This window comes from Rhineura floridana, chromosome 2 (assembly GCF_030035675.1).
Source record: "Rhineura floridana isolate rRhiFlo1 chromosome 2, rRhiFlo1.hap2, whole genome shotgun sequence".
Taxonomy (NCBI): domain Eukaryota; kingdom Metazoa; phylum Chordata; class Lepidosauria; order Squamata; family Rhineuridae; genus Rhineura; species Rhineura floridana.
In genome coordinates, this window is record NC_084481.1 from 231,458,055 (window position 1) to 231,485,327 (window position 27,273).

At 45.4% G+C, this 27,273-nt stretch overlaps 2 protein-coding genes and 1 non-coding gene across 7 annotated transcripts in view; 1 reads left to right on the forward strand and 2 right to left on the reverse strand.

Moving 5' to 3' along the window:
- GMFB (glia maturation factor beta) overlaps positions 1-27,273 on the forward strand; it is a 510,168-nt gene that overhangs the window by 316,489 nt on the left and 166,406 nt on the right. The window lies entirely within an intron of this gene.
- Positions 1-27,273, reverse strand: part of SAMD4A (sterile alpha motif domain containing 4A) — a 188,955-nt gene that overhangs the window by 66,230 nt on the left and 95,452 nt on the right. For all 5 annotated transcript variants that reach the window (XM_061612518.1, XM_061612516.1, XM_061612519.1 and 2 more), the window contains one exon: positions 14,948-15,466. In XM_061612518.1, coding sequence (XP_061468502.1) covers positions 14,948-15,466 — 519 coding nt within the window. The remainder of the gene's footprint in view (positions 1-14,947; positions 15,467-27,273) is intronic.
- On the reverse strand, positions 26,409-26,480 carry TRNAA-GGC (transfer RNA alanine (anticodon GGC)). Its single transcript has one exon. It is a non-coding gene; the product is annotated as a tRNA-Ala (tRNA).

Below are 27,273 nucleotides of genomic sequence, written 5' to 3' on the forward strand. Positions count from 1 at the left end.
GCTGACAAGTGCAAAAGCTCAGTCTGTGGAGGAGGTGAAAAACCTCATGATATTGGATCAATTATACCATCAGTTACCACCAGAAATAAGGCTCCTGGTCAAAGACCGTTCCCCTACATCGGTGCAGGAGGCCGCAGAGATGGCGGATCACTTCGCCTCCAACAGAACTGGCTGGGTGGGGAAAACATCAAGAGATTTTAAACCCAGACCATATAATGCTGGCAGAAGGGATGTGGTACCACAGCGAGTGAGTCCTCCAGTAAAATCTGAAGGGCACAGGACACCCCAGAGTGGATCTGTGTACCCTAAAAGTGAGGAGAAATTATGCTACAAATGTGGTAGACCGGGGCACCTACGTTTTCAATGTGAGGTTGCCAACCCCATTAGTAATCCTGCTCAGACAAGGGCAGTGAAAACAGAGCCCAAGGCTTTAGAAACAGCGAAAAAGGTTCAGTTCTGCCAGATAAACTGGACAGAAGTGACAGACCTTGATTCAAGTCTGAGAGAGGAAGTGAGTGTACAAGGGGCAAATTATTGGGCATTGCTTGATACTGGTGCCGCTCAGACATTACTGAGGCCAGATTTAATAAAATCTGAGGTAATATTACCTCAGGAAACTGTGACTATCCAAGGAGTGAGGGGTCAACCAGAAAGTTTGCCTGTGGCCCTGGTGGAAATGACTTGGAGAGGCCGAGAGGGCCGATATAAAGTAGGCATTAATGCCCAGCAACAAGAACCAGTAATACTGGGAAGAGATGTAATGGGAGCCCAAGGAAAGATATATGTAGTGACCAGACAGCAAATTGGCAGAGAAAAAGAAGCCATATTAAGGGGGGCTGAAACAAACAGGGTGAAATCTGTTAACCAGCCTCAGGTCACCATAGCAACCACTAGCAGGCCTGTTGAAGGAGACAAACTGTATCAAGTGGTCTCTGATAAGAAAGAAGCAGAGCAATTCAGGGAAGAGCTGCATAAAGATATAAGTTTGAAGCAGATAAAGGAACAAGCTCTGACCCAACAGATTCCTTTCACTGACAAACTGAGGAATCAAGTTGTGTGTGAGAATGGGATTTTATATAGACTGTGGATGCCCGCTGAGAGAAAGGATGAATGTGAACCAGTGAAGCAATTGATAGTACCTAGCAAATACAGAACCAGATTGCTAGAGGTAGCCCACGATGTCCCATGTGCAGGACATCTGGGAATAAAAAAGACCAAGAGGAGATTGGCGGCACACTATTATTGGCCAAACATCTCCAAAGATGTAAAACAACATTGTCTATCTTGTGGAATATGCCAAAAGGTGGGGAAAAGTGGAGTAAAGACTAAGGCACCCTTAAAGCCCCTTCCTATAATTGGACAACCCTTTTATAGAGTGGGAATAGATTTGGTGGGCCCTTTTTCCAAACCCACAAGGCATGGCAAGAAATATCTAGTGGTGGTGGTGGATTTTGCCACCAGGTACCCAGACGCAGAAGCATTAAGATCTGTAGAAGCCCCTGTAGTGGCAGAGGCTTTATTAAAAATCTTTATGAGGCTGGGTTTCCCTCATGAAGTGCTGACGGATCAAGGCAGTGTATTCATGGGAGAAGTGATGCAATGTATGTGGAAATGTTGTGGTCTAAAACATCTAAAGACCACTACTTACCATCCCGCCACTAATGGGTTAACAGAGAGATTCAATGGCGTTTTGAAGGGCATGATCAGAAGCTATGTTCAAGATCACCCACAAGACTGGGATGAACGTTTGGGATGCTTCTTATTTGCATACAGAGAAGTCCCTCAAGAGTCAACAGGCTTCTCACCCTTTGAACTCATGTTCACTAGAAAAGTGAGGGGACCTTTGGAACTGTTAAAAAATTCATGGGAAGGAACCCTGGGAGAGTACAAAACATCTGTAGTAGATTTTGTATTGGAATTCCGCAATAAATTAACATCAGTGATGGAGGTGGTGGAAAAGAATTTGAGTCAAGCACAGGAGAAGCAACGTTACTGGTATGACAGAACAGCCAGGGAACGTGTGTATGATGTGGGAGATATGGTTATGGCGTTCATACCCAGGAAACATGACAAATTACAGGCTAACTGGGAAGGACCATATACCATCAGAGAAAGGCTTGACACAGTGACGTATGTAATCACCACAGACCAATTGGACAAAAGCAAAGTGGTTTATGTAAATATGTTGAAGCCTTACCATACCAGGGATGTACAGGTGTTGCAAGTTACCTTATTCCCTGAGGGAAGTGGGCCTGAACTTCCAGATTTGGTACAGGAAAGCAAAGACAAAGGAGGGGTAGATCAAGTGGAATGGTCAGAGGAGGTGAAGGAGGAAGTAAAAGAAGAGATTCTGAGAGTTTTGAAAACCTATAGGAATCTCTTTAGCAACAAACCTGGCCGAACCAGTATAGTTATACATTCCATTGATACTGGAGATCATGCCCCAATCAGATCTGTTCCGTACCGTGTGAATGGGAAAGTTTTGAATGAGATCAAAAGGGAGGTGGAAGAGATGCTGGAATTAGGAGTGATCAGGGAATCCATCAGTCCCTGGGCCTCAAGTATTGTCCTGGTTCAGAAAAAAGATGGAACGACAAGGTTTTGCATTGATTATCGGCTAATCAATAAAATTACTGTCCCAGATGCGTATCCTATGCCTAGGGTAGACACAATGTTAGAGTTATTGGGGGCAGCAACCATTATCTCTACACTAGATCTCTGTAAAGGATTTTGGCAAATGGAACTAGACGAGCAATCCAGAGCCAAAACTGCCTTCAGTACACCAGATGGGTTATATGAGTTTGTGATCTTACCCATGGGACTAAGGAACTCACCAAGTTCATTTCAGAGGCTAATCAATACTGTGTTGCGAGGCATGTCAGATTTTGCAGTGGCCTATATCGATGACGTGGCCATTTTTAGCAAGTCGGTGCCTGAGCATGTCCAACACCTGACAACAGTATTGGAGGCCTTAAGAAAAGCAGGCCTCACAATAAAAGCTAAGAAATGCCAGTTTGGACTAAAGGAAGTAATCTATTTAGGACATAAGGTGGGGAGTGGGAAAATCACCCCCTTATGGAGCAAGGTGGAGGCAATACAAGCGTGGCCGATCCCCTTAACCAAAAAACAAGTAAGGGCATTTCTGGGTGTGGCTGGATTTTATAGGAAGTTTGTGAGAAATTTTGGGGAAATAGCAACCCCCTTGCATGAATTAACAAAGAAGAAGTGTTCTGAGCGTGTGGTATGGACGGATGAATGTCAGAAGGCTTCTGATCTACTGAAGCAAGCCTTGTGCCAAGGACCCATATTAATAGCACCAGACTATGAGAAACCATTCATCGTGGCTACAGATGCGTCGGACCTGGCGCTGGGAGTCGTCTTGCTACAGGAGAGAGAAGGCACCAGACATCCAGTGGCGTACCTGAGTCGCAAGCTGACACCGAGGGAGAAAAACTATTCGTCGGTCCAGAAGGAGTGCCTAGCGGTCGTGTGGGGACTGAACAAGTTGCGCCCATACGTGTGGGGACGAAGATTCACAGTGACTACGGATCATCGGGCCTTGTTATGGTTGCAGACTATGAAAAACCATAACACTATGCTGCAGAGGTGGTCCTGGGCCCTACAGGACTATCAAGTGGACTTCCAGTTCATAAAAGGCAAGGACAATGTACTGGCCGATGGACTTTCCAGGCAAGTGGCCGGGACTGCAGTGACGTGACCAGATGAAGGAACAAAAAAGACATTTTCCCCATAGAGACTTGTTATATTGTTAACGCGACGTATAAATCCTGGAACAGGAATAATACTCTGCCGTTGTTTTAAGGGGGGGGAAATGTGATGTTCCTATATTAATCTATATATGGTAAGTGTTGGTTGTTTAGAAGATACATGGTAAGTGGAGTGAAAGAGGAGGGGGAGTGAATGGGCAGTAGAATGCGAGATGATTGGCTGAGTGTTTAAAATGGCTGAACGTATAAAAGGAAGAGAGACAGTGGAATCTGGGAGGTGGTGGTGGTGGATGAGGTGAACTGAGTGGGTTGCTTGGTGGGGTTTAGAGAGTTGTTTGCCAGGAGAGAGTGGAGAAGGAGGGGGGTAGAGTTCGGATTAGTATTGAGTAAAACCATATGCTTATGTGCCTTAAGAAGAAATCTTGTTAATCTTGTTAGTTTTGTTATCTTTAATAAATACTTAATTTGGTTTACCAAAGGCCAGATCCTTGGCTGGGGTTTCACAGACCAGAAGGGAGGGTAAGGTAATGACCAAGGCTGAAGGGGAACTGTAACAAATGGTGGCAGTGGTGAAGAGAATAACAATACCAGTATTCAGAGTCTCTGGGAATACTAGTATTGGGACGTTACTGGTGGTTGCCTAGCAGGGGGATCTGTTGAGATCTGTGCTAGAGCGGGGAGAGAAACAATAAGACAGTCCGGACTGGTGGAGTCCCTGGTGGTGCCTAGTGACAGGTAGTAGCCACGCGCAGGTAGGAACCTGACAGGGAGAGCCAGGGAAGGGCGCCACAGAGACCGTACCTGCTTTCACATATGGGGCTAACAGTGTTAGTTTAATGGATTATTTATTTATTTATTTATTTGATTTACATCCCGCCCTTCCTCCCAGCAGGAGCCCAGGGTGGCAAACAGAAACACTAAAAACACTTTAAAACATCATAAAAAGACCTTAAAATACATTAAAACAAAACAATGTTAAAAACATTTTTTTAAAAGCTTTAAAAACATCTTTTTTTTAAAAAAAAAGGGTTAAAAAGGTAAAGGTGTCCCCGCACTTATAGTGCGAGTCGTTTCTGACTCTTAGGGCGACGTCTTGTGACGTTTACTAGGCATACCGTATATATGGGGTGGGATTGCCAGTTCCTCCCCCGGCCTTTCTTTACCCCCCAGCATACGCTGGGTACTCATTTTACCGACCACGGATGGATGGAAGGCTGAGTGGACCTCGACCCCTTTTACCGGAGATTCGCCTTCCTTCTTCCGTTGGAATCGAACTCCGGCCGTGAGCAGAGCTTCAGCTGCGTTACCGCCACTTACCACTATGCGCCACGGAGGGTCTTGAAAAAAAAGGGTTAGAACATATTATTAAACATATTATTAAAGAAAACATATTAAAAGCAATTCCAACACAGATGCAGACTGGCATAGGTCTCAACTTAAAATGTTTGTTGAAAGAGGAACGTCTTTAAAAGGCGCTGAAAAGACAGCAGAGATGGCGCCTGTCTAATATTTAAAGGGAGGGAATTCCACAGGGTAGGTGCCGCCACACTAAAGGTCCATTTCCTATATTGTGCAGAACGAACCTCCCTAGAAGATGGTATCTGCAGGAGGCCCCACCTGCAGAGTGCAGTGATCGATTTGGTATGTAAGGGGTAAGATGGTCTTTCAGGTATAATAATAATAATAATAATAATTTAATTTGTGGGTCGCCTATCTGGCCAATGGCCACTCTAGGCGATGTACAATTTAACAACAATACATTACATCATAATAAAATACATCATAAAATACAATATAACAATAAAACAATAAAACAGTTCCAGTACAGAGTAGTAGGCTATTGGTCGTAAAAATTTAACCCTCCCCGTAAGTCCCAAAGGCGTGTCTGAAGAGCCAGGTCTTCAAAGCTTGGCGGAATACATTCAGGGAAGGGGCATGTCGAAGGTCATACGGGAGGGAGTTCCAGAGAGTGGGGGCCACCACTGAAAATGCCCTCTCTCTTGTCCCCGCCAACCTAGCTGTTTTAGTTGGCGGGATTGAGAGAAGGTCCTGTGTGGCTGATCTTGTTGGGCGGCATGGTTGGTGGCGCTGGAGGCGCTCTATCAGATAAACTGGGCCGAGACCGTATAGGGATTTAAAGGTTAATACCAACACCTTGAATTGGGCCCGGAAAATAACTGGGAGCCAGTGTAGGTCGAACAACACTGGGGTGATGTGTTCCCGGCGGCGACAGTTTGTAAGTAGTCGAGCCGCAGCATTTTGTATAAGTTGTAATTTCCGGACCGTTTTCAAGGGTAACCCCACGTAGAGCGCATTACAGTAATCCAACCGAGAGGTAACCAGGGCATGTACCACCAGTAGGAGCTGATGAGCAGGAAGGTAGGGCTGCAGTCTACGAATGAGGTGTAATTGATACCAAGCTGCCCGGCTCACTGCCAAAATCTGAGCCTCCATGGACAGCTTGGAATCAAGAACAACCCCAAGGCTGCGGACCTGGTCCTTCAGGGGCAATTTCACCCCGTCGAACACCAGGTCAACATCTCCCAGCCTTCCCTTGTCTCCCACGAGTAGCACCTCAGTCTTATCAGGATTCAACTTCAGCCTCAACTTCAGCGCTAAAGGTAGCGCTGCTGTCCCGATTTCAAAAATCCCTTTCACGTTGCAGTACCTGTTCTGTTAAGGAACAGCAGTTTTTTCAGCTGATATACCAGCATTTCGAGCAACTGTCTTTCACACGGCTTGTTTTCGCCCCTCACCCAGTATACACATGCACCCTGTTCCCCACTGTGTAGGAGGTCTAGGTTCTCATCCTGTCGCCATGCAAGCCCTCTCCTTTTAGTATCTGACTTTTAAAATTATTTTAGTTGCATCGACACAGGGGCGTGTGTGGGAAATGAGAGGCTGCTATCTGCGCTGATGCCGGAATACCTGTACAATTTTTGTCAGGCAAAAAAACAACCACCTGTGAGACTTAAAGGGTGGGAAGGCACTGCATGCTGGGATGCCTGTCACATGAGCAGTTGCCTCTAGTGAAAAACTCCTGCGATTTTCTGGGTGCCCAGCCTTGTTAACAGATTATTTCTGGTATCATTTATCATGGAAATTTGCACTAAATTTGCACTCCATTCCACTAGAATTCCAGAACTAATTTGCACATCGTGTGAAAGATCAAATATAAGGACCAGATCACCAGGTAAGAAATCATCAGAATAACGGAATAAAGTGCAGCGTGAAATCAGCCTCTATAAACCTCTTTCAGTGGAACGAGAGCTGCGTGTTGGCCCGAACGAGCCACGCTACTACTGCTGAGAGCAGAAGGCCTTCATTGTAAGAAGTCAGGAAGTACCTTGGGCTGGGATAAGGGTTGTTTGTGTAGGAATGGCCTGGAGAGAACATTGAGGCAAAAGAGAAAAGTCTTACACAGCAGGCTCCTTCGGTGGGAAAGGCTGCTTCATGCCAGAAATGCAACTTAACAGAGGAACATTGTGCAGGAGAGAGAGACAGACTCAGCCAGGGGCACCCAGAAAGAACCCAGATGACACCCACAGGAGCCCACAATACCTCCTGACAGATTCATCTGGCAAATAACCTGACCTTGCAAGTGCCTTTGCTGCAACTACTCCTTAAAATTGTGTGGACCAGGCCAAGGTCAGAATGGAATGGGCTGCCTTCAGGTTAATCCCAACTTATGGCGACCCTATGAATAGGGTGTTCACGGTAAGCGGTATTCAGAGGGGGTTTCCCATTGCCTCCCTCTGAGGCTAGTCCTCCCCAGCTGGCTAGGGCCTCCTCAGCTTGCCACAGCTGCACAAGCCAGCCCCTTCCTTGACCGCAACTGCCAGCTGGGGGGCAACTGGGCTCCTTGAGACTCTGCAGCTGGCCCACGGCTGCACAGGTGGCAGGGCACGTAACCCCTGAGCCACTCACTGTGGGGGTGATCTTTAGCTGGCCCTTGACACCCAGGAGACACGAGCGGGGATTTGAACTCACAGACTCTGGACTCCCAGCCAGGCTCTCCTCCCCACTGTGCTATCCCAGCTTCCCCCCCTCCCTTTTTTGTCATTTAAAATTCCAGATATCTGTTGAGGGGCTGAGTGCAATGTCCCACGTTTCTAATGTAAAAAGATTAACAAAATTTTTAAAAAGTGTGGATTTGAACCCTGCTCCAACCCCAGCACTTTGTTCAATACACCACACATGCACTTTTGTTCTGTCCATTGTGTAGCTCTTTCAAAAGGCACACAGCCTCAGGCCATTACAAAGATAATGTCTACCCTCAGTCACCACTATAGGCTGGGCATGGAAACAAGTTGCTTTTAGGAGTGGGGTACGGGGAAAGAGAAAATTCAGGGGCCTCATCAGATTGGAAAGTAGTTTGGGTAGTTTTAGGTCAGCTCTAACCAAAGTGCAGTCTCAACTTTCTACGCTGTTTCATCATCACTATTAAATATTAGTACAGTATTAATTATCATCACGCATCTGACGAAGTGGACTGTAGTTCACAAAAGCTTCTGACATTACAAAGTTGCAAGTCTTTAAAGTGGCACTAGACTCTTTCTTGCAAAGCAGACTAAAGGTTGCAATCCAGTCACCTGGATGCAAGCCCCGCTGAATGAAAGGAGAATTACTTCTGAGCAGTCTTGGTTAGGACTGCAGCCTAACACAGCTTCCCCTTGTCTACTCTGGGTCTGCTCTGAGTATAATCGAAGTAGATCTCACCCAACACAGTAATAATTATTACTATCCAGCACTTATGTTTTCAGAGCTCTGTTCAACAGCTGCCTCAACAATTCCTCTCTTTTCATTCAGTTCCCTGACACAAACCACTCATGCACTAGGAGTAGGGTTGCCAGGTTCAATCCCTGAGACTGATCCTGTATGTTTAGGAGAAAATAAAGTCAGCCAAGTGCAGGTGTTCTTGCAACACTGTCATGGGGAAAACCACAAGGTGGAATTCTCCCTTCCCCCTGCACAACTTGCAAAGATACAAAAGACCTCTTGGAGGCTGGGTCTGGCAACCAAGAGGTCTTCTGTATCTTTCAAAGTTGTGCAGGGGGAAGGGAGAATTCCACCTTGTGGTTTTTCCCATTATAGCGTTGCAAGAACATCTGCACTTGGCTGACTTTCTCTTCTCCTAAAGATACAGGCTCAGGCTCAGGCTCAGGCATTGAACCTGGCAACCCTAACTAGGAGCAGCACAAAAAGCCACAAACGGCAGCCTGGTTCCTTTAAAAAAAGTTTTTAAAGTCTCCTGGGAGCTAACCCACAGGGCTAAACCTAAAGGAAGCTTTGGAATAAGGGAGACTGCAGAGGAGGCCCAGGTCCTCTCTTTCCATTAACATCATCTCCGAATAAAATACAGGAGTATAGTGGAACATTGTAGCAGAGTCAGACCATTAGGCCATCTAGCGCAGCACAGTCTACGCCAACTTTTGCAAACCTGGTACCCTCCTTGTATTTTGGTCTACAACTAGGAATGTGGGAGAAACTCTATTCAGTTCACCTTTAAAGGTGAACCTACCTAATTTGCACTTTCCAAAACAGTATGTGAATCGAAAAACAGCTGTCCTTTGAAACTGAAATTCACACTTCTGTCAATTTTGCAGTGCGAAAATGTGAATACTACAGAATCGTAGAATTGGAAGGGGCCTGTAAGGCCATCGAGTCCAACCCCCTTCTCAATGCAGGAATCCAAATTAAAGTGTACCTGACAGGTGGTCATCCAGCTACTTCTTGAATGCCTCCAGTGTTGGAGAGCCCACCACCTCGCTAGGCCATTGGTTTCATTGTCGTATTGTTCTAACGGGTAGGAAATTTTCCTGATGTTCAGTCGAAATCTGGTTTCTTGTAACTTGAACCCATTATTTATTTATTATTTGATTTATATCCCGCCCTTCTTCCCAGCAGGAGCCCAGGGTGGCATTATTTTGTGTCCTGCACTCTGGGACGATCAAGAAGAGATCCTGGCCCTCCTCTGTGTGGCAACCTTTCATGTACTTTGCGATCATATCTCCCCTCAGTCTTCTCTTCTCAAGGCTAACATGCCCAGTTCTTTCAGTCTCTTCTCATAGGGCTTTGTTGCCAGTCCCCTGATCATCCCCGTTGCCCTCCTCTGAACCCGTTCCAGTTTGTCTACATCTTTCCTGAAATGTGGTGTCCAGAACCCAGATGAGGCCCAACCAGTGCCAAATAGAAGGGAACTAGTATTTCACACAATTTGGAAACTATACTTCCGTTAATGCAGCCTAAAACAGCATTTGCCTTTTTTGCATCCACATGTTGGCTCATATTCAGCTTGTGATCAACTACAATCCCAAGATCCTTCTTGCATGTAGTATTGCTGAGCCAAGTATCCCCCATCTTGTAACTGTGCATTTGGTTTCTTTTTCCTAGGTGTAGAACTTTGCATTTATCCCTGTTAAATGTCGTTCTGTTGTTTTCAGCCCAATGCTCCAGCCTATCAATATCCCTTTGAATTTTGTTTCTGTCTTCCAAGGTATTAGCTATCCCTCCCAATTTTATATCATCTGCAAATCTGACAAGCATTCCCTGTACCTTCTCATGCAAGTCATTAAAAAAAATGAAGAGCACTAGGCCCAGGACCAAGCCCTGCAGCACCCCCCATTACCCCCCCATTTTGAGAAGGAACCATTGATAATCACTCTTCAAGTCTGATTCTGTAGCCAACTGTGGATCCACAGGACAGTTGTTCCATCCAGCCCACATTTAGTTAGCTTGCTAATGAGAATATCATGGGGCACTTTGTCAAAAGCTTTGCTGAAGTCAAGATATATTATGTCCACAGCATTCCCACAGTCTACAAGGGAGGTAAGGCAAAATTGGATACAAATATATATATATATTAGGAGAAATGTGTGCTAAAATGGTCATGAATTTCACAAGGATTTAAACAAAATTGCAAACTGAGGTGGAAATGTGGAAAACTGAACTTGCAATTTTCCATCTGCCCCAGCTGGTTCCTGCCGAAGATCTACACTGAGCAGCAGCAGCAGCTCTCCAGGGGGTTTCAGATAGGGGACACTCCCAGCACAACCTGGAGATGCTTCTGGGGACTAAACCTGGGACCTTGTGCATGCAAAGCAGATGCTCAGTCCCTGAACTATGGCCCGTCCCTAAATGGAGAACAGTCATTCCAACCCAAGGACCTGCCAATGGAGGAAGGCTTCTGCCCCATCCTAACCTCTCCAGCCACTGGATCTGGGAGTTCAGGCTGCTCTGCTATTCTCCATGATACTCCTGCATTTTATTCAGTGATTACAATGACTGCAATTTAATAACTGCAAGTTTGTTGTTTAATCTTCAGCATTCCCCATTGAAGCTAGCAGGGGATATGGATTTTGTTTGGTAAAAAACAGATCATAATTAAGTTTAGGCCCAGTCACAGGAAAATAGTAAAGATTAATTATGAACCTGGAACTGGCTTTCCTCCTTAAAAACAAAAACAAAGCATAGTGCTGGTTTCAAGACTTTGGAAAGAGGAATCAGAAGCAGAAAGCCCCCGCCAACAGCAACTGTGATGCTCTCACATCATTTAATTGTGCATTTCCCACACATGGATGGGGAGGCCAGACAGTGCCTCGCCACAAAGAAAGGTTTCCCTGTGCGTTGACATGCAGCCACTGGCTTTGATGCACTGGAGACGGCTGTAACTGTTATGTCTATCTGCCACAACACATGCAAACATGAACTGGGCTGCTGCCCACTGCACCCGTCTCCCTGAATGCGCGGCTTTGCAACAGCCCAAAGATAAAAATCAGTAATAAGGGTGCAGAGGTGAGTTTATTTTGAGAGAAAAGGCCCACTGTGGGTTTTCTGGAGCTGCATACAGCTCTTCGCCATGGGAAACGTGGAGATATTAGATAAACAGTATGCCTTTGAACAGACTGCTGAGGAAAACTGCAGGCAACGACGACGTGTGCCTTGAAAACAATACGTTCATCTTTGCACTTTGTTACTGACCGGCTTTTCCATTCTGCAATGGCTGAGACTACGCTCTTGTTAGATGTTACTACTCGCTTTCTGTAAGGACAAAAAAGTTGCACATCCACAGGAGGACGCAGGATGTGGCAGCAGGAGATGGCGCATACATGTTTGTGTGTATATATGTATAGGGACACAAGTGATGCGGATTTTCCAGAAAAATGTGCACTGGACAATTTTCTGATGCCCTGGAGCAGGGATGAGGAACTGGATCCAGCCGGTTATCTCCTCTACCCCACCACAATGGGCCAAATTTGACAGGTGAGCGGGGACATTTACCTGCCAATGTCCTGAAGTCACAGTGATGTCAGGTGACACATTTATGGCTACACAGTTTGAAACCAAACTATGTAGGCAAAGGTACAGGCCATGCACAGTGTTTTGCAAGACTCACCACTCAGCTGATTGGCACCTGCTATGCACTGTGCTTTGCAAGACTCACCACTCAGTTGATTGGCACTTGCTATGCACTGTGCTTTGCAAGACTCACCACTCAGCTGATTGGCACCTGCTATGCACTGTGCTTTGCAAGACTCAGCTGATTGGCACCTGCTATGCACTGTGCTTTGCAAGACTCACCCATCAGTTGATTGGGTGCCTGCAAAACTCCCTTTTAGCCCAACTGTGCCTTTACCTGCTCCACAGTTCACATCTTACAGGACGTCAGGTGTGGGTCAGGTGGGCATGGCGTGGCCTTGTGGGCCAAATGGGGGATTCTGGTGGGCCTAATTAGGCCCATGGGATGGAGGTTCCCCACTGCTGATCTATATCTTCTGCCCTATAAAATGTGAAAAGCCTGCAGCACCAACTGAATATGGAAGCAGCCACACAGCCATTCTTAAGCATGTTGTGAAATTGCCTACAAACTGTTAAGTTATGAATTGTCTCCTAATTCCTTTTGGTAGAATCTAAACCTGGCTCAGCGAAATTGTTTGGTAATTTTGTGTAATAGAAACTAAGCCCAACTTTCTCTACAATGTTGGAACCCAGGTCATTCATGAAATATATGAAGCTGTGTGTGTGTACAAAGGGGCTGTACACAGCCAGCAAGAAATTCAGACAAATAATTGGGTGTTAGAACAAATTAAACCAGAACTATCACTAGAAGCTAAAATGATGAAACTGAGGTTATCATACTTTGGACACATCATGAGAAGACATGAGTCACTAGAAAAGACAATAATGCTGGGAAAAACAGAAGGAAGGAGAAAAAGAGGAAGGCCAAACAAGAGATGGATTGATTCCATAAAAGAAGCCACAGACCTGAACTTACAAGATCTGAACAGGGTGGTTCATGACAGATGCTCTTGGATGTCACTGATTCATAGGGTCACCATAAGTTGTAGTCGACTTGGAGGCACATAACAAACAAATATAAAGTCTAACACATTTATTTACTATGCCATTAAACAAATTGGACTAGAAACAAAATGTCATAATGAAGAAGCTACAAGATTTATTTTTTGCAATAGATGGGCATGGCTACTGCTCTGGAAGTTGTACAAAAACAGTGTTTCCTTAAATCAGGAGTGGGGAACCTGTGGTCCGTCCAGATGCTGTTGAACTCCATTTCCCATCATACTTAACCCACTGGCCATTCTGGGCTGGGGCTGATGGGAACTTGAGTCCAAGAACATCTGGAGGTGCTGAGGATGGTTCTCTACTATGTGCTTTAAATACTAATAATTTAAAAAAAACCATAGGGCTGTTTCCAGTGTTACTCATACTCAGCTTGGAAAATGGAAATGGGCTGCCTTCAAGTCGATTCCGACTTATGGCGACCCTGTGAATAGAGTTTTCATGGTAAGTGGCATTCAGAGGGGGTTTACCGTTGCCTCCCTCTGAGGCTGAGAGGCCGTGACTGGCCCAAGGTCACCCAGTGAGCTTCATGGCTCTGTGGGGATTCGAGCCCTGGTCTCCCAGGCCGTAGTCCAACACTCTAACCACTACACCACACTGGCTCTCATGGCCATTGATGCACCCAGCTAGGTGATAATTAGTGGAAATGGACTGCCTTCAAGTCGATCCCGACTTATGGCGACCCTATGAATAGGGTTTTCATGGTAAGTGGTATTCTGAGGTGGTTTACCATTGCCTTCCTCTGAGGCTGAGAGGCCGTGACTGGCCCAAGGTCACCCAGGGAGCTTCATGGCTGTGTGGGGATTCGAACCAGTGTCTCCCAGGTCATAGTCCAACACTCTAACCCAGTGATTCTCAAACGGTGTGCCCAGGCACACTGGTGCGCCCTAAGAGGTGGTGTGCCTCAAATATTATGAAAGTATATTTTAAAAATGAGAAGAAACCCATTTGTATAGGGTAAGTAATAGTTTTCTATAGTTTAAGTTATTTTTATTCATAGTTTAAAATATATTAATATATTTTTAAAATTGTACACAAAGTGTGCCAGAAATTTTTTATATGTTTTACAGTGCGCTGCGAACCAAAAAAGATTGAGAACCACTGCTCTAACCACTACACCACACTGGCTCTCATACTCAGCTTAGATCCACTGAAATTAATGGACGTGACTAACTTAGTTTCGCTCATTTCAATGGGTCTACTCTGAGTAAAACTTAGCTGGATATCACCCATGAATCACACTGAACAGATGGGGCACAGGTAAAGATTAGTCCCGAGAAACTGAAGTACAGCGGTGACATGAAATGTGGAACAGAGGTAGCATGGGTGTGCTTTAGTACACAAACTTAGAGGGGTATTCAGTGCTAGTCTTACTCAGAGTAGATCCATTAAAGTTAATAGAGATGACTAATGGGGTTTTCGTAAACTTCAATGGGTGTACTCTGAGTAGAACTGAGTTGAAAACAACCTTTACTGCCACATGAAATTGTATAGATAATGGCTTGCATTGTCAGATGCAAATAATTTACACAAGTATCCTCCACACCTGTTGAATTAGATTATTTTCTGTAATGATCTCTTTGGGCACGATCCACCGGGAAGCCCTTTTGTGCAAGATCCAATGAACTGAACAGGAGCGGCCCATGGGTGTTGCAGGGGCCCTCAGACAGCTCCCATTCATTTCAATTAGGCTTGTTCAGGAGTGCCTCCTACTGAATCGTCACCTCTGTCTAACGGGCTCAGCCTCTCGGTGTAACACAGGTGACGACATAACTCCACCGTTTGAGCCATGTGGCCATCTTGTTCTTGAGCCCTGCTATCAATGGAAACCGCCAACCACGTAGATGTCCCCAACTTACTTGTGCCTGTGCCTGTTCCAATCGTGTTGATGGTCGTGGGGACAGAAGAGGAAGAATAGAGAGGCAAGTGGCCGTTCTCACACCCCAGGTTTTTATCCTGCCAGCTGGGGGCGTTCACGCATATGCCGGAGTCCCACGAACTCTGCCACCCATTGAGCTTATCGTCCGAGTTCTGTCTTTGGTGATAGTAGTGCGACTGCCCATAATCCACCGAGTCGGACCGGCCTCTATTTGGGCCGCCAAAGGTGCCCGACGTGCGGTCCTCCAAGTGATTCAGCCACATGGCCAGGGCGCTCCTGTCCTCCAGGGAAGTGGCGGGATGGATCAAAGCATAAGACAGGAGTTGCCTGCTCTCCTCTATGTGCTGACTGTGTTCAATTGAGTGAGCCAGGATTTTGGGAAGCAGCTTCATGTACTCTACTTTTGCCTCGATATTCCCCGGCTTCAGCAAAGGCAGGTGAGTTAACAACAGAGAAATCACTTTGTCCTTCGATTCTTGCTGCCATTGGTTAATGATTCCTGTCATGGGGCAAAACGAGAGAGGAAAAGAGTTGTGAAATCAGCAAACAACCCGAGTGAGCAAATAAAGGAGATTCAAACACCCTGTAAATTTGAGGCGGCTTTGCAAGACAAGGACAAGAAACACAGTCTGATTGTTTTCCTTTTCTCCCTGGGGTGGGGGAAGAGTCCAAACGCAACCAATCAGGGAAACCGAACTCTCTGTGGAAGTGTGTAGATTTCTGAGTCACGCAGAACATCCAGGTGGGAAACATGCAGAACTACCACATCAACAAACAATGGCTTAATTTAAATGAAAAGCCCTGTACCTATTTCCGTGTGAAGGCTGCTTCTTTCCTCATAGAAGACAGACCAGTGCAATACAATGCATGTGAGAAAGAAGCAGGGAGGAAATCCCTCCTGGGTGTAAAACAGAAAGGGCTTTGCAGAATCGAGCTTTCGAAAAAAAGACCAAGGACTGAAAAAGAATTAATATGCCAGTTTCCTACTCCTGATATTGAAAGGAGGAACAGTAAAGAAACCACACCTGTATTACCTGCACTGTTGTCCCAGGAAGGCATGCTTGGTTACGGCACTGACTCAAGGACGCAGTCAGAAAAGATATATCCCAGGGTCATAGCCCCACACATACTTGAATATTTGAATATTAGGCAGGCGCCATCCCTGCTATCTTTTCGACGCCTTTTGAAGACTTTCCTCTTTCAACGAGCCTTTTAGGTTGAGACCTATCCCAGTCTGCGTCTGTGTTAGAATTGCTTAATATGTTTTTTAATAATGTTTTTTAACCCTTTTAAAAAGTTTTTTTAAAATTTAAATGTTTTTAAAGCTGTTTTGTTTTAATGTATTTTAAGATCTGTTTTCATGATGTTTTAAAGTGTTTTTAGCGCTTTGTTTGACACCCTGGGCTCCTGCTGGGAGGAAGGGCAGGATACAAATTAAATAATAAATAAAATAAATAAATGTACTGATCATTTGTGGGCCAGAGGAAGAAATAAGTATTCATATGCTACACCCCCACCCCCTGGATCCCTTTTTAAAAATTGGCTTTAAAAGACGATTAGACAAATTCATGGAGGACAGGGCTATCAATGGCTACTAGCCATGATGGCTGTGCTCTGCCACCCTAGTCAGAGGCAGCATGCTTCTGAAAACCAGTTGCCGGAAGCCTCAGGAGGGGAGAGTGTTCTTGCACTCGGGTCCTGCTTGCGGGCTTCCCCCAGGCACCTGGTTGGCCACTGTGAGAACAGGATGCTGGACTAGATGGGCCACTGGCCTGATCCAGCAGGCTCTTCTTATGTTCTTACATTGGGGATTCTTTATATCATGGCAAACGTAAAAAAATTCAAATTCAACAAAGAATAGCAGAACTATCACTCAGACATGGTTCTTGTGTTAACGCAAAGCCAAACTATGGCTTACCATGAACGTGTAGGCTCCCTGAGGGGGGATGGCAGCTGCTCTGCTCCTACTCTGGTCTTGCTGCTGCACTGCTGTGAACTAAGCCATGGTTTGGTTTAGAGTTATGTCTGAAACCAGGCTTGTGGTTTATCTTGTTCCAACAAACCACAGGCTGTAGCCAAGGTTTGTTCTACGGCTAACCACTCGTAGCTTGTCTGGAGGAGGCAAACTACAAGCCTGGGCTCGGGCTTAATAACATGAACATTTACTTCTTATCCACTGGGAAAGCACTTTCTACTAATTGCCAGCATTTTGCTTTTGACTGCTACTGGGCACTGGATCTGCAAGTAAATGGTCTTCCTCAGTGTCTGTTAATAAGGAGACAGATGGAAATCTACGTTTGGAAGAAAAAAACTCTGTTTGAATGTTTTGAAAGTTTAATTAGTTTTTAATTGCCATCCTAATACAGACTAACACAAATACTGAAAGGAGAGTAAGTTATCCATTAAATAAGCAAGGTATCACGTAACACTTTCTAAAACAGTAAAAAGTACTTTAATAAATTATATATCGTTAGTGAACCCTGCTAGGAGGTACAAAGTCTCTTTTCCTGGGCAAGGATGCAAGTCTATGCTTATTTACATGGGAGTAAGTCCCACATAGGGCCTTACTTTTGAGTAAACATATTTAGGATAGCACTGGATATCAAGCAATGAATATTCACTGTTGTTTATAAATATAAGTAGAAATACAAAGCTTGGCTTCACTCAACACTCTTTTCTTTTGGTGATTTTTGTCCATTCTGACAAAAAAAGGCGGGGGGGGGGGCTCAAAACAACCTCCCAATCCTGCTTTCCCAGAATACCATTCATAATTCTAGTTGCAATTCTGAGTCCATGGGTTGCCCAGGATTACATTCATCCCTGCCTTGTGCTAACATTGTACAAATTCCACTCAGAGCAGAGGGCAGACAAGCTGACAGAGGGCCAAATGCCTCTGTACGTGGGTTATAGCTGGGTCATAGATAAAAGTGAGGGCTCGCTGAGTTGAGAAGGAAGGAAGGAAGCGGAATGACTGCGTAGGAGAAAAAAAATGACAAGCGTCCCAATTCACTGGCACATTTGTGCTTAAATTGCCTGAGACCCACACAGTCCCTATGGCTGTCATACAGCCACCTCCAACATAACGCACATGTCCCAAACCCACAGAGCTCTCTCAAGCTTCACGCTCCCCCTCCCCACTCCACAAAACACCACTAGCTGAAAATTCAACTGGACATTTCAGGGTAGTTTGTAATAAGATATATAACACTACAGACCACTGAGCAGCTTGTTAAGAATGTTCATAAAGGCAGCCCTTTAGAACGGGACTTCCTACATTTCTGACACCTGAGTGTTTTTCTGTATTAAAACTAGAGACATGCTTCGAAGTCTAGGGTTTCACACACCCCAATCTCCGAGTGGCAAGAGACTTCAGGGGTGCCAGCATTTACCTCCATTTTGGTTTCCTTGGAATGAGGCCAATGGAGACTGTGGTGTCCTGATGATGTATGGCTTTATTTACACATATTATACAGCCAAGAGAGTGGCTATATACTATAGCCAGCGTGGATTTTTCACATTCCGCAATGTTAAACTGAAAATACCCCCATGCCATTCTGATGCTTCCCATAAGCTCATTTCAAAACAAAACCTATAGTCTGAACTCAGAAACACTTCCTTAACAACCCTCTCAATTTTCATGGCAATAAACAAAACAGTCAGAGAGAATCGAGAGTTCAAAGTCTAAAAAGAGGGGGGGGAAACCAGAGCCCTTTTGGATTTTTTTCTGTCAGAGTTCTCATAATCTGTTGAAATTCATTAAAAATCAGCCATGTTCACAGAGTACCTGTAATCCTAATACTGACCTTGCCCCATACTCTGACCTTCATCTTCTGCAGTTTAAAAGTTTAAAAAATGCCTGGCTGATTTTTAATTAATTTAAGAAATGTTGGCTTGAACCCAATGATAGTATCGGGCATGCTCAGTAAGAACCAACGGTCAGAGTTCTAAAAACCAGACTCACAGCTGCTGGGCTTGCCTAATCAGGGGGCCACACCCACACCAGACTTTGATTTCACGTGAGACAGTCATGGCTTCCCCCAGAGAATCCTGGGAAGTGTAGTTTGTGAAGGGTGCTGAGAGGAGACTCCTATTCCACTGACAGAGCTCCAGTGGCCAGACTGGTTTAACAGTGAGCCACTCTGACTGACGCTCTGTGATGGGAACAGGGCGTCTCCTAGCAACGCTCAGCACCCTTCACTTACTACACTTCCCAGGATTCTTTCGGAGAAGCCATGACTGCCTAAAGTGAAATAAAGGCCTGGTGTGGATGTGGCCAGGGACAGCTTTGGTTTAAATTTGGGTGGGAGGCTACATGTGCCTGCTGTAGAATAAAAAGTTGGGGGAAAGGCTGAGAAGCAATTATACTGTTAACAGTGTTTTCCTTTTGGAAAGGGGCTTCCCTTCTGCCCAGTGCCCACCCACCCAATCTCCTCCCCTCCCCCTCCACCAACCCTCCCTGCTCCTCCCCGAGGTCGGTGCTGGACTACGACCTGGGAGACCAGGGTTTGAATCCCCACACAACCACGAAGCTCACTGGGTGACCTCTCATCCTCAGAGGAAGGCAATGGTAAAACCACCTCTGAATACCATTTACCATGAAAACCCTATTCATAGGGTCGCCATAAGTCAGGATCGGCTTTAAGGCAGTCCATTTCCATTTTCAAACATGACTGCACAGAAATAAATCCCACTGAACTCAAAAGTATGCAAATGATCAAACCCACCCTGCCTTGTCCTCCATCCTATCCCCTCCCTCTTGCCCCTTCCCTCCCCCTTCCTTTCCCCCTCCCTCCCCTTCCCCTTCCAATCCTCTCCTTCCCCTTCACCCTCCTCCCCCTCCCAATCCTCTCCTTCCCCTTCACCCTCCTCCCCCTCCCCTTCCTCCTCCCCATGGTCAGTTTTACCTATCTTGAGCATGATTGCATGGGAGTAAATACCACTGAACTCTATAAGAATGCAAATGATCAAACCTGCCCTCCCCTCCCCTTGCCCCCCTCCAATCTGCTCCTTCCCCCTTCCCCTCCTCCTCCCCCATGGTCAGTTTTACCTATCCTAAGCATGATTGCATGGGAGTAAATCCCACTGTTCTCAATAAACATGCAAATGATCAAACCTGCCCTTCTCCTCCCCTCCTCTTCCTGCCTGCTCCCATCCCCCTCCTCCCCTCTGCCCTCCCTCCCCTCCCTCCTCCTCCTCCTCCCCTCTTCCTCCTCCCCTCCCCTCCCCATCCCCTGTGGTCAGTTTTACCTATCCTAAGCATGATTGCAGGGGAGTAAATCCTACCGAACTCAATAAGCATGTAAAGGATCAATCCATTCTCAGCAAACTTACACAGGATCACATTTCTTACCTCCTGGATTAAAAAGCAGAGAAATTCACTAATAGGCAAAAAACCTTGAGGTTTAAGAACATAACTATAGCCCACAGATATTTCTATCAAACTTTAAAATGCAGGGAAATTGGGCAGCTATAGTGAATGCACTAGGGGAGCAGGAGACCTGACCTCCTCTCTGAGGTATTGTACCACCCTACAAATTTGTCAAAATGCAAACACAATTTGGGTTGGTCTTTCACAGTCCAATCCACTTCCTATGTAGCTTGGAAGAAATTGGTAACATGTGCCTCTGAGCATATGGTGAGTGGTGGCAACACCTGCAATCAGTCCAAATAATAGAAACAAGACATGTGCTGTGCTGATCTTATTTTAGCAGGGAGGAAGCAACATTATTAATACAGTTGATATAGTTCAGATGGTCACTTTAAATATGTCTGATTTACTTTGCAATTTTAGTGAAGTTTCCTATAGGAAATCATTTTCTTTCGTTTCTATTTCTGTGAATATGTGAAGTACAGCAACACTTTGCAAAATTTACACTAAACAAACTCCAAAAATAATTGTGGAATAACAGCACTGACTATTCTGCAGAATAGTCTCCAGTGGACATCAGGAGTGACTCAGTTTGCACAAGATACAACAGGTGGAGGTGAAATATATTCTAGCAAAATTCTACATGTGCTGTATGTTTTAATTGACCATGCCCACCTGGCCTTAAATGAAGTGGTTTAAATATAGCAGGCTGAATACATGTATCCTCTTTTTTCCCCAACAGCTAGAGTCATTGCTTAAGTAGCAACATATTGTAATCTGTCTGATTTTACATCAAACTGCAGTTTTAGATTCAACTGTTAATGTACCCAAAATAGAAACAGAACATGAACTCCAGTATGAAACACAAAAGGCTATCTTCACCATCATAAGACACTGACCAATAAAAAGGATTTGAAATTAATAAAAATAAATTTGACAGATTTCTAGGATGAATAATGAGGGAAATAAAATTTTCTATTTTAGATTCTCTGTAGAAACAGGAAAGAAGCAAAGTAAGAAGAACACCAACAAACATACAAAAATATAATTCTCCATCTTTGGCGACGGCAGGTGTTGCCACCACTCACCGTATGCTCAGAGGCACATGTTACCAAATTCTTCCAAGCTACATAGGAAGTGGGTTGGACTGTGAAAGACCAACCCAAATTGTGTTTGCATTTTTACCAATTTGTAGGGCAGTCCAATATCTCAGAGAGGAGGTCAGGTCTCCTGCTCCCCTGGGGCATTCGCTATAGCTGCCCAATCTCCCTGCTTTTTAAAGTTTGATAGAAACATCTGTGGGCTATAATTACGCTCTTAAACCGCAAGGTTTTTTGCCTATTAGTGATACAGTATACAAGCTGAGCATAAGATGTGGGGATCCACATCACTGACACTCTATCAGATCTTGCTCCCTCATTAGGTTTCCTGGGAGACTCCCAATGTCACAGCTTTGGATTCAGCACAGAGAGCAAGTCCTGCCCTCTGTGGCTTCCCAGCTCTAGATGAGGTGAGCCCAGACTAGCTCCTGTACTAGTTTTACTATCCCTAGGATGACATGGCATCCAGGCAGGTGACGGGCTGGGGAAGGCCTACCTCCTTCTTGAGGCATTGCTAGTTTGTTGGTTCTATGGCAACACATCTGTGCTTGACCAACCCTTTAGACATGTAAAAAGGATGTTTAACAGGCTTGGCGGACAGTGAAAAAAGGATAATTCAGACCATGGTATTCCTGATCTCTATGTATGGGTGTGAAAGTTGAACAGTGAAAAAAGTGGCTAAGAGAAAAATGAACTGATTTGAAATGTGGTGTTGGAGGAGAGCTTTGCACATACCATGGACTGCGCAAAAGACAAATAATTGGGTGTTAGAACAAATTAGACCAGAACTGTCACTAGAAGCTAAAATGATGAAACTGAGGTTCTCATACTTTGGACACATAATGAGAAGACGTGATTCACTAGAAAAGACAATAATGCTGGGGAAAACAGAAGGGAGTAAAAAAGAGGAAGACCAAACAAGAGATGGATTGATTCCATAAAGGAAGCCACAGACCTGAACTTACAAGATCTGAACAGGGTGGTTTATGACAGATGCTCTTGGAGGTTGCTGATTCACAGGGTTGCCATAAGTCCTAATGGACCTGAAGGCACATAACAACAACAAAACAGCCTTGGCTATGGCCATTCACTTAACAAAGAGGCTGGTTTCACCCTTTCAGCAGTTCTTTCCACTAGACAGTGCCATCTTGACAGGCTTGGAAGCAGAGCTTGGAAAAGTTACTTTTTTGAACTACAACTCCCATCAGCCTAATCCAGTGGCCATGCTGGCTGGGGCTGATGGGAGCTGTAGTTCAAAAAAGTAACTTTTCCAAGCTCTGCTTGGAAGGGGCCCAAAGGCATGATCCACACTGACCTCTCACTCATTATAAGAAGTGTATTCACCCTCTGCTCTCAAAGCAGCAACGGGCAGCCCAGTTCTCCTCTCTCCCAATCTGCCCATTAAGTGAAGGCCCAGGGATGGGTCTCCACTGTCCGGCCAACTTCTGGGATTCCTCTGCACCCGTCAACTGCATCTGGAAAGCCCAGGATGCACTTACATTTGCTTCAGTTTTATCTTTTATTGCACTCTTCCCAACCTGGTATCCTACAGGTGTCGTTGGAGTGCAACTCCCTTGGTCCCTGAGTTTTGGCAATTTTTGCAGAGGCTGATGGGACTTGTAGTCCAATATATCTGGAGGGGGAATCCATGCAGAAAAAAAATCCCTCTGTGATTTTTCTACCATTTAAATTCAGTTCTCTAGATTTCTGCATACAAATGTGTGTTTATTAAGAGAAATTCACACTAATATGCTGATGAATTTTACTCAGACCACCCTTCTTCCTGGCTTAATTTATGCCAGGACTGGAGGCCAGCTTGATCATGTGATGCAGGATACAGCGCAAGTCGCCCTCCCTTAGGTCCGGCACCACTACATCCCTGGAAGGCCTTTTTGGGGACTTATACTGGCTTACCTTATGCCAATCTTGGCTGAGCCCTGGCTGAACTGGGAAGGGCAGGGTTTGTCAGCTCAGCCACGGCTGAGCGTGGATGAAGAGGGCAACAAGGATGATCAGGAGACAGGAAACAAAGCCCTATGAGGAGAGACTGAAAGAACTGGGCATGTTTAGCCTGGAGAAGAGAAGACTGAGGAGAGATATGATAGCACTCTTCAAGTACATGAAAGGTTGTCACATAGAGGAGGGCTGGGATCTCTTCTCTATAGTCCCAGAGTGCAGGACACGGATAATGGGCTCAAGTTGCAGGAAGCCAGATTTCAACTGGACATCAAGAAAAACTTACTAACTGTTAGAGCCATACGACAGTGGAATCAATTACCTAGAGAGGTAGTGGGCTCTCCGACACTGGAGGCATTCAAGAGGCAGCCATCTGTCGGGAATGCTTTGATTTGGATTCCTCCATTGAGCAGGGGGTTGGACTAGATGGCCTTATAGACCCCTTCCAACTCTTCTATGATTCTGGAGGGCGCCAGGCTGGAGGAGGCTGTTTACTTTTTTTGGCATGCTTCAAACTGCACATGCAATTTTGGTAGAGAAACAGTAGAATTCTAAGAAGGACTTAGAGCCAGGACCCAGCCAGAGATCCATCATATCCTAACTCCCTTCAGCCCAGCCTAAGTACCTATAGGACTGCGTCCTTAGTCAGTTGTGTTGAAACAAAGAGGGGGGGGAAAGCACAACATTAGAAGTTTCACAGTAAGGAGGAGGCTGCCCTCAATGGGCTCATACGCTTCTGTAAGAACGTGAATAAGTAATGAATACAAATGCGGCAGGAAGGGGAATCGACGCAGAAAAAAAATCCCTCTGTGATTTTTCTACCATTTACAAACAAGACAGCAATTTATAACAACCAGCAAGGACTATAATTAAAGACCACAAGGATTATTTTTGTTTTTGCTTTTTAAAAAAGGACAAAAACACAGCCCTAGGAATCAAAGAGCAGCGCAGCAGCAAATGGGGTATCATTCCTACACACTCCTACGGTGGTGCATTTAAGGGTTCCAGTTGTTAGCAAACTGCGCTTAAATTGCTGTTTTATTACGCTCTTGTTTTCAGCTTATGAACACACCCTGTAGCGTGCTCTTTTTTCTTCCAAGTGCTTTCAGACTATTTCCTCAGGCAAGACAAAACACCAGAGATGAAGACAAGCATGTCTACAAAGGTATTCATGGGGGAAAAAATGTCCTGGTGTCTTCCAGATGTTTTGGACCTCAACTTCCATCAGCCACAGTACCATATGGCCATGCTGGCTGGAACTGATGGGAGGTGTAGTCCAAAACACCACCTTTTTAGAGGAAAGGTGGGCTATTAAATAAACACATAAATAAATATATTTGAAGGACACCAAGTTGGAGAAGGCGCATGGCTTGAAGAGAACGGTAAGATGTAATTTACGAAAGAAAATGAAAAAATACCCCCCCCCCAAATATAACCTTCATCAACTAAAAAGTCTTGGTTGCTCATCTTCAAATCATGTAATAGAAGCAAAGCAAAATAAAGAGAGAGTCAGACTGGTGGTCCATCTAGAAATACATTAGCAGCATCTCCTTTCTCAGCTGTGCTAACCTGGGAATAAATGATAAAACATTTCAGTCATGATGAGATGAGATGAGATGATGCCACCATCGCAATTGCTGCCTTTCATGCAGACAAGTTTCTAAAACTGGGGCCAAGAAAAATTATCCTGCAGATTTTCAGCATGTCTCAATTTGAACTGGGTAAAAGCTGGCTGAAGAGCGTGCCTACTGGCTAGCGTCTGTAACATCACACACACAAAAAACCCCACTCCTTCTCCCCAAAGCTGCAGAGCAAAATATGTAACTGTTTTTGATATGTTTGTGAATTTGGAGAGGATATGGTTAAGGTGAACACGTAGCACTTAAAAAAAAGGAGAGAAAAAAAGACAGGTAGCCCACTGGATGCATGACAGAAAGGACAATACTGAGGGCTGACACACCTCCACAGCAGGGGAAGCAAGCTATCCACATTAGTGTTACTTATGTCTCAGGATTTGAAAACAGTTGTGCCCATACCAGAGGTGCATCAGGTACAGCCTGCAACAGATGACTCCCTGCTACATGGAAAGTTATGTCTTCCACTCCAATCTTTATAGTTATAAGAAGCCAAAAAAGGGAGTGCGATGTGAGGGACTCTAGCCCATGGACAGAGTGCGTGCCTTGCATGCAGAAGGTTCAGTCCCTGAGTCTGTGCCTGAGTCGCCGCAGAGCTGCTGCCAGCCAGAGTAGACCAATACTGGTCTGGGCAGACCTGGCATAATGCAGCTCTCTATGTGTGTGGAAGGGCCATAGCTGCAAGCATCCCCCCTCCCCTCGCAAAAGAACTGACAGCCCCTCCAACACGCCTCTTGGAAAGATGCTCTCTGCCAAAGAGCGGATGCAGGTACAGCTGAGCCCGAGAGAAGTCACCTTCCCAGGTCAAGCAGCTTGGAAAGACTTGTGCAGCCTCGTCAAAACACGAACAGAAAAGGTTCAAAGGGGATGAGAGACAATTGAAATGCTGCCTTCGTAGTGAGCATCCATAAGCCATTTTGGCCTTTGGCTGCAAGTATGGTCACCAGGGCCACTTCGCTTCTCAGTGGTGGCCCCCAAATTATGGAATGATCTCCCTGACGAGGTGTGCCTGGCGCCATCACTGTTATCTTTTCGGCACCAGGCCAAGACTTTCCTCTTCTCCCAGGCATTTTAGCATGTGTTTTTTAAATTGTTTTAAATTGGGTTTTAAATTGTTTTTAAAAGAACTGTTTTAAATTTGTATATTTGTTTTTAATGTATACAAATACAATAAATAAATAAATAAATAAATAAAGATCTGAAGCAGGGGTGGGCCACCTTCATCTACTTGGGGAGGGGGCTCTAATCCTAGGCACAGATTTAGGGAGCAGATATTTGTTTCGCCACACATCCTGGACAGCTCCTTGAAAGTTCAGGCTAAAACCTGGAGCGGGTTACGCTGCCCCACTGTCATGGAGCCACCAGCCAACACTGCTCCCTACCTGGAGACACCAGAGATTGAAGCTGGGACCTTCTGCATGCCAGGCAGATGTTCTACCACTGAGCTACGGCTCCAGGGGACTCGTATGCTCATGTGTGTGAAATCATGGATCGAGCAGGCATGTGTGCGTGCATGTCAAAGCAACAGAATATACAGAGGCCCACAATTCTTAACTGGCCTTAGTAGCCATGGCAAAATTTATGTTTGCCAGGACCCTTCCTTTCCTCTTGTCCCTTACTCGGAGCAGGTCAGGGATAATAGCCTACATCCCATCCTGCTCTCCCTCCAGCTCCAAGTGTGGCACCGGAGGGCGGGGTGGGGATCTTGCCGGTGGCTCTGCTGCGCTGCCATGCGCGATGCAACTGCACCAGCAACCTCTGCCTCTCCCTGGCGTTGAGGTGGAGAGAAAAGCTAGCACCCCACTTGCCACGCGGCAATGGAAGACCTCACCATTGTGAGTGGAGTTGTGGACCCCCAACAATACTATTTATATGGAAACAAAACACTTCTATGAATTACTGCAGACCAGGGAATTTGATTACATGAATTAAAACAACTGTTAACAGCCAGCATCAGCTGCCAGAGTAGCAGACCAGGGATTGTCAACATGGTGCCTACAGTAACACCTGTGTTGCCCACGAAAGGTCTCAGTAAATATCCCCTAAAAAATCCACACGGCACAAGAGACTGTTTGCTCTTCCTGTTCCGTTACTGTTTTAACATAAGAAAAGCCTGCTGGATCAGGCCCATCTAGCCCAGCATGCTCTTCTCACAATGGCCAACCAGATGCCTCTTCTGGGAAGCCACAAAAGCAGGACCTGAGCGCAAACAACAGTCTCCCCTCTGCAACCAGTATTCAGAAGCATC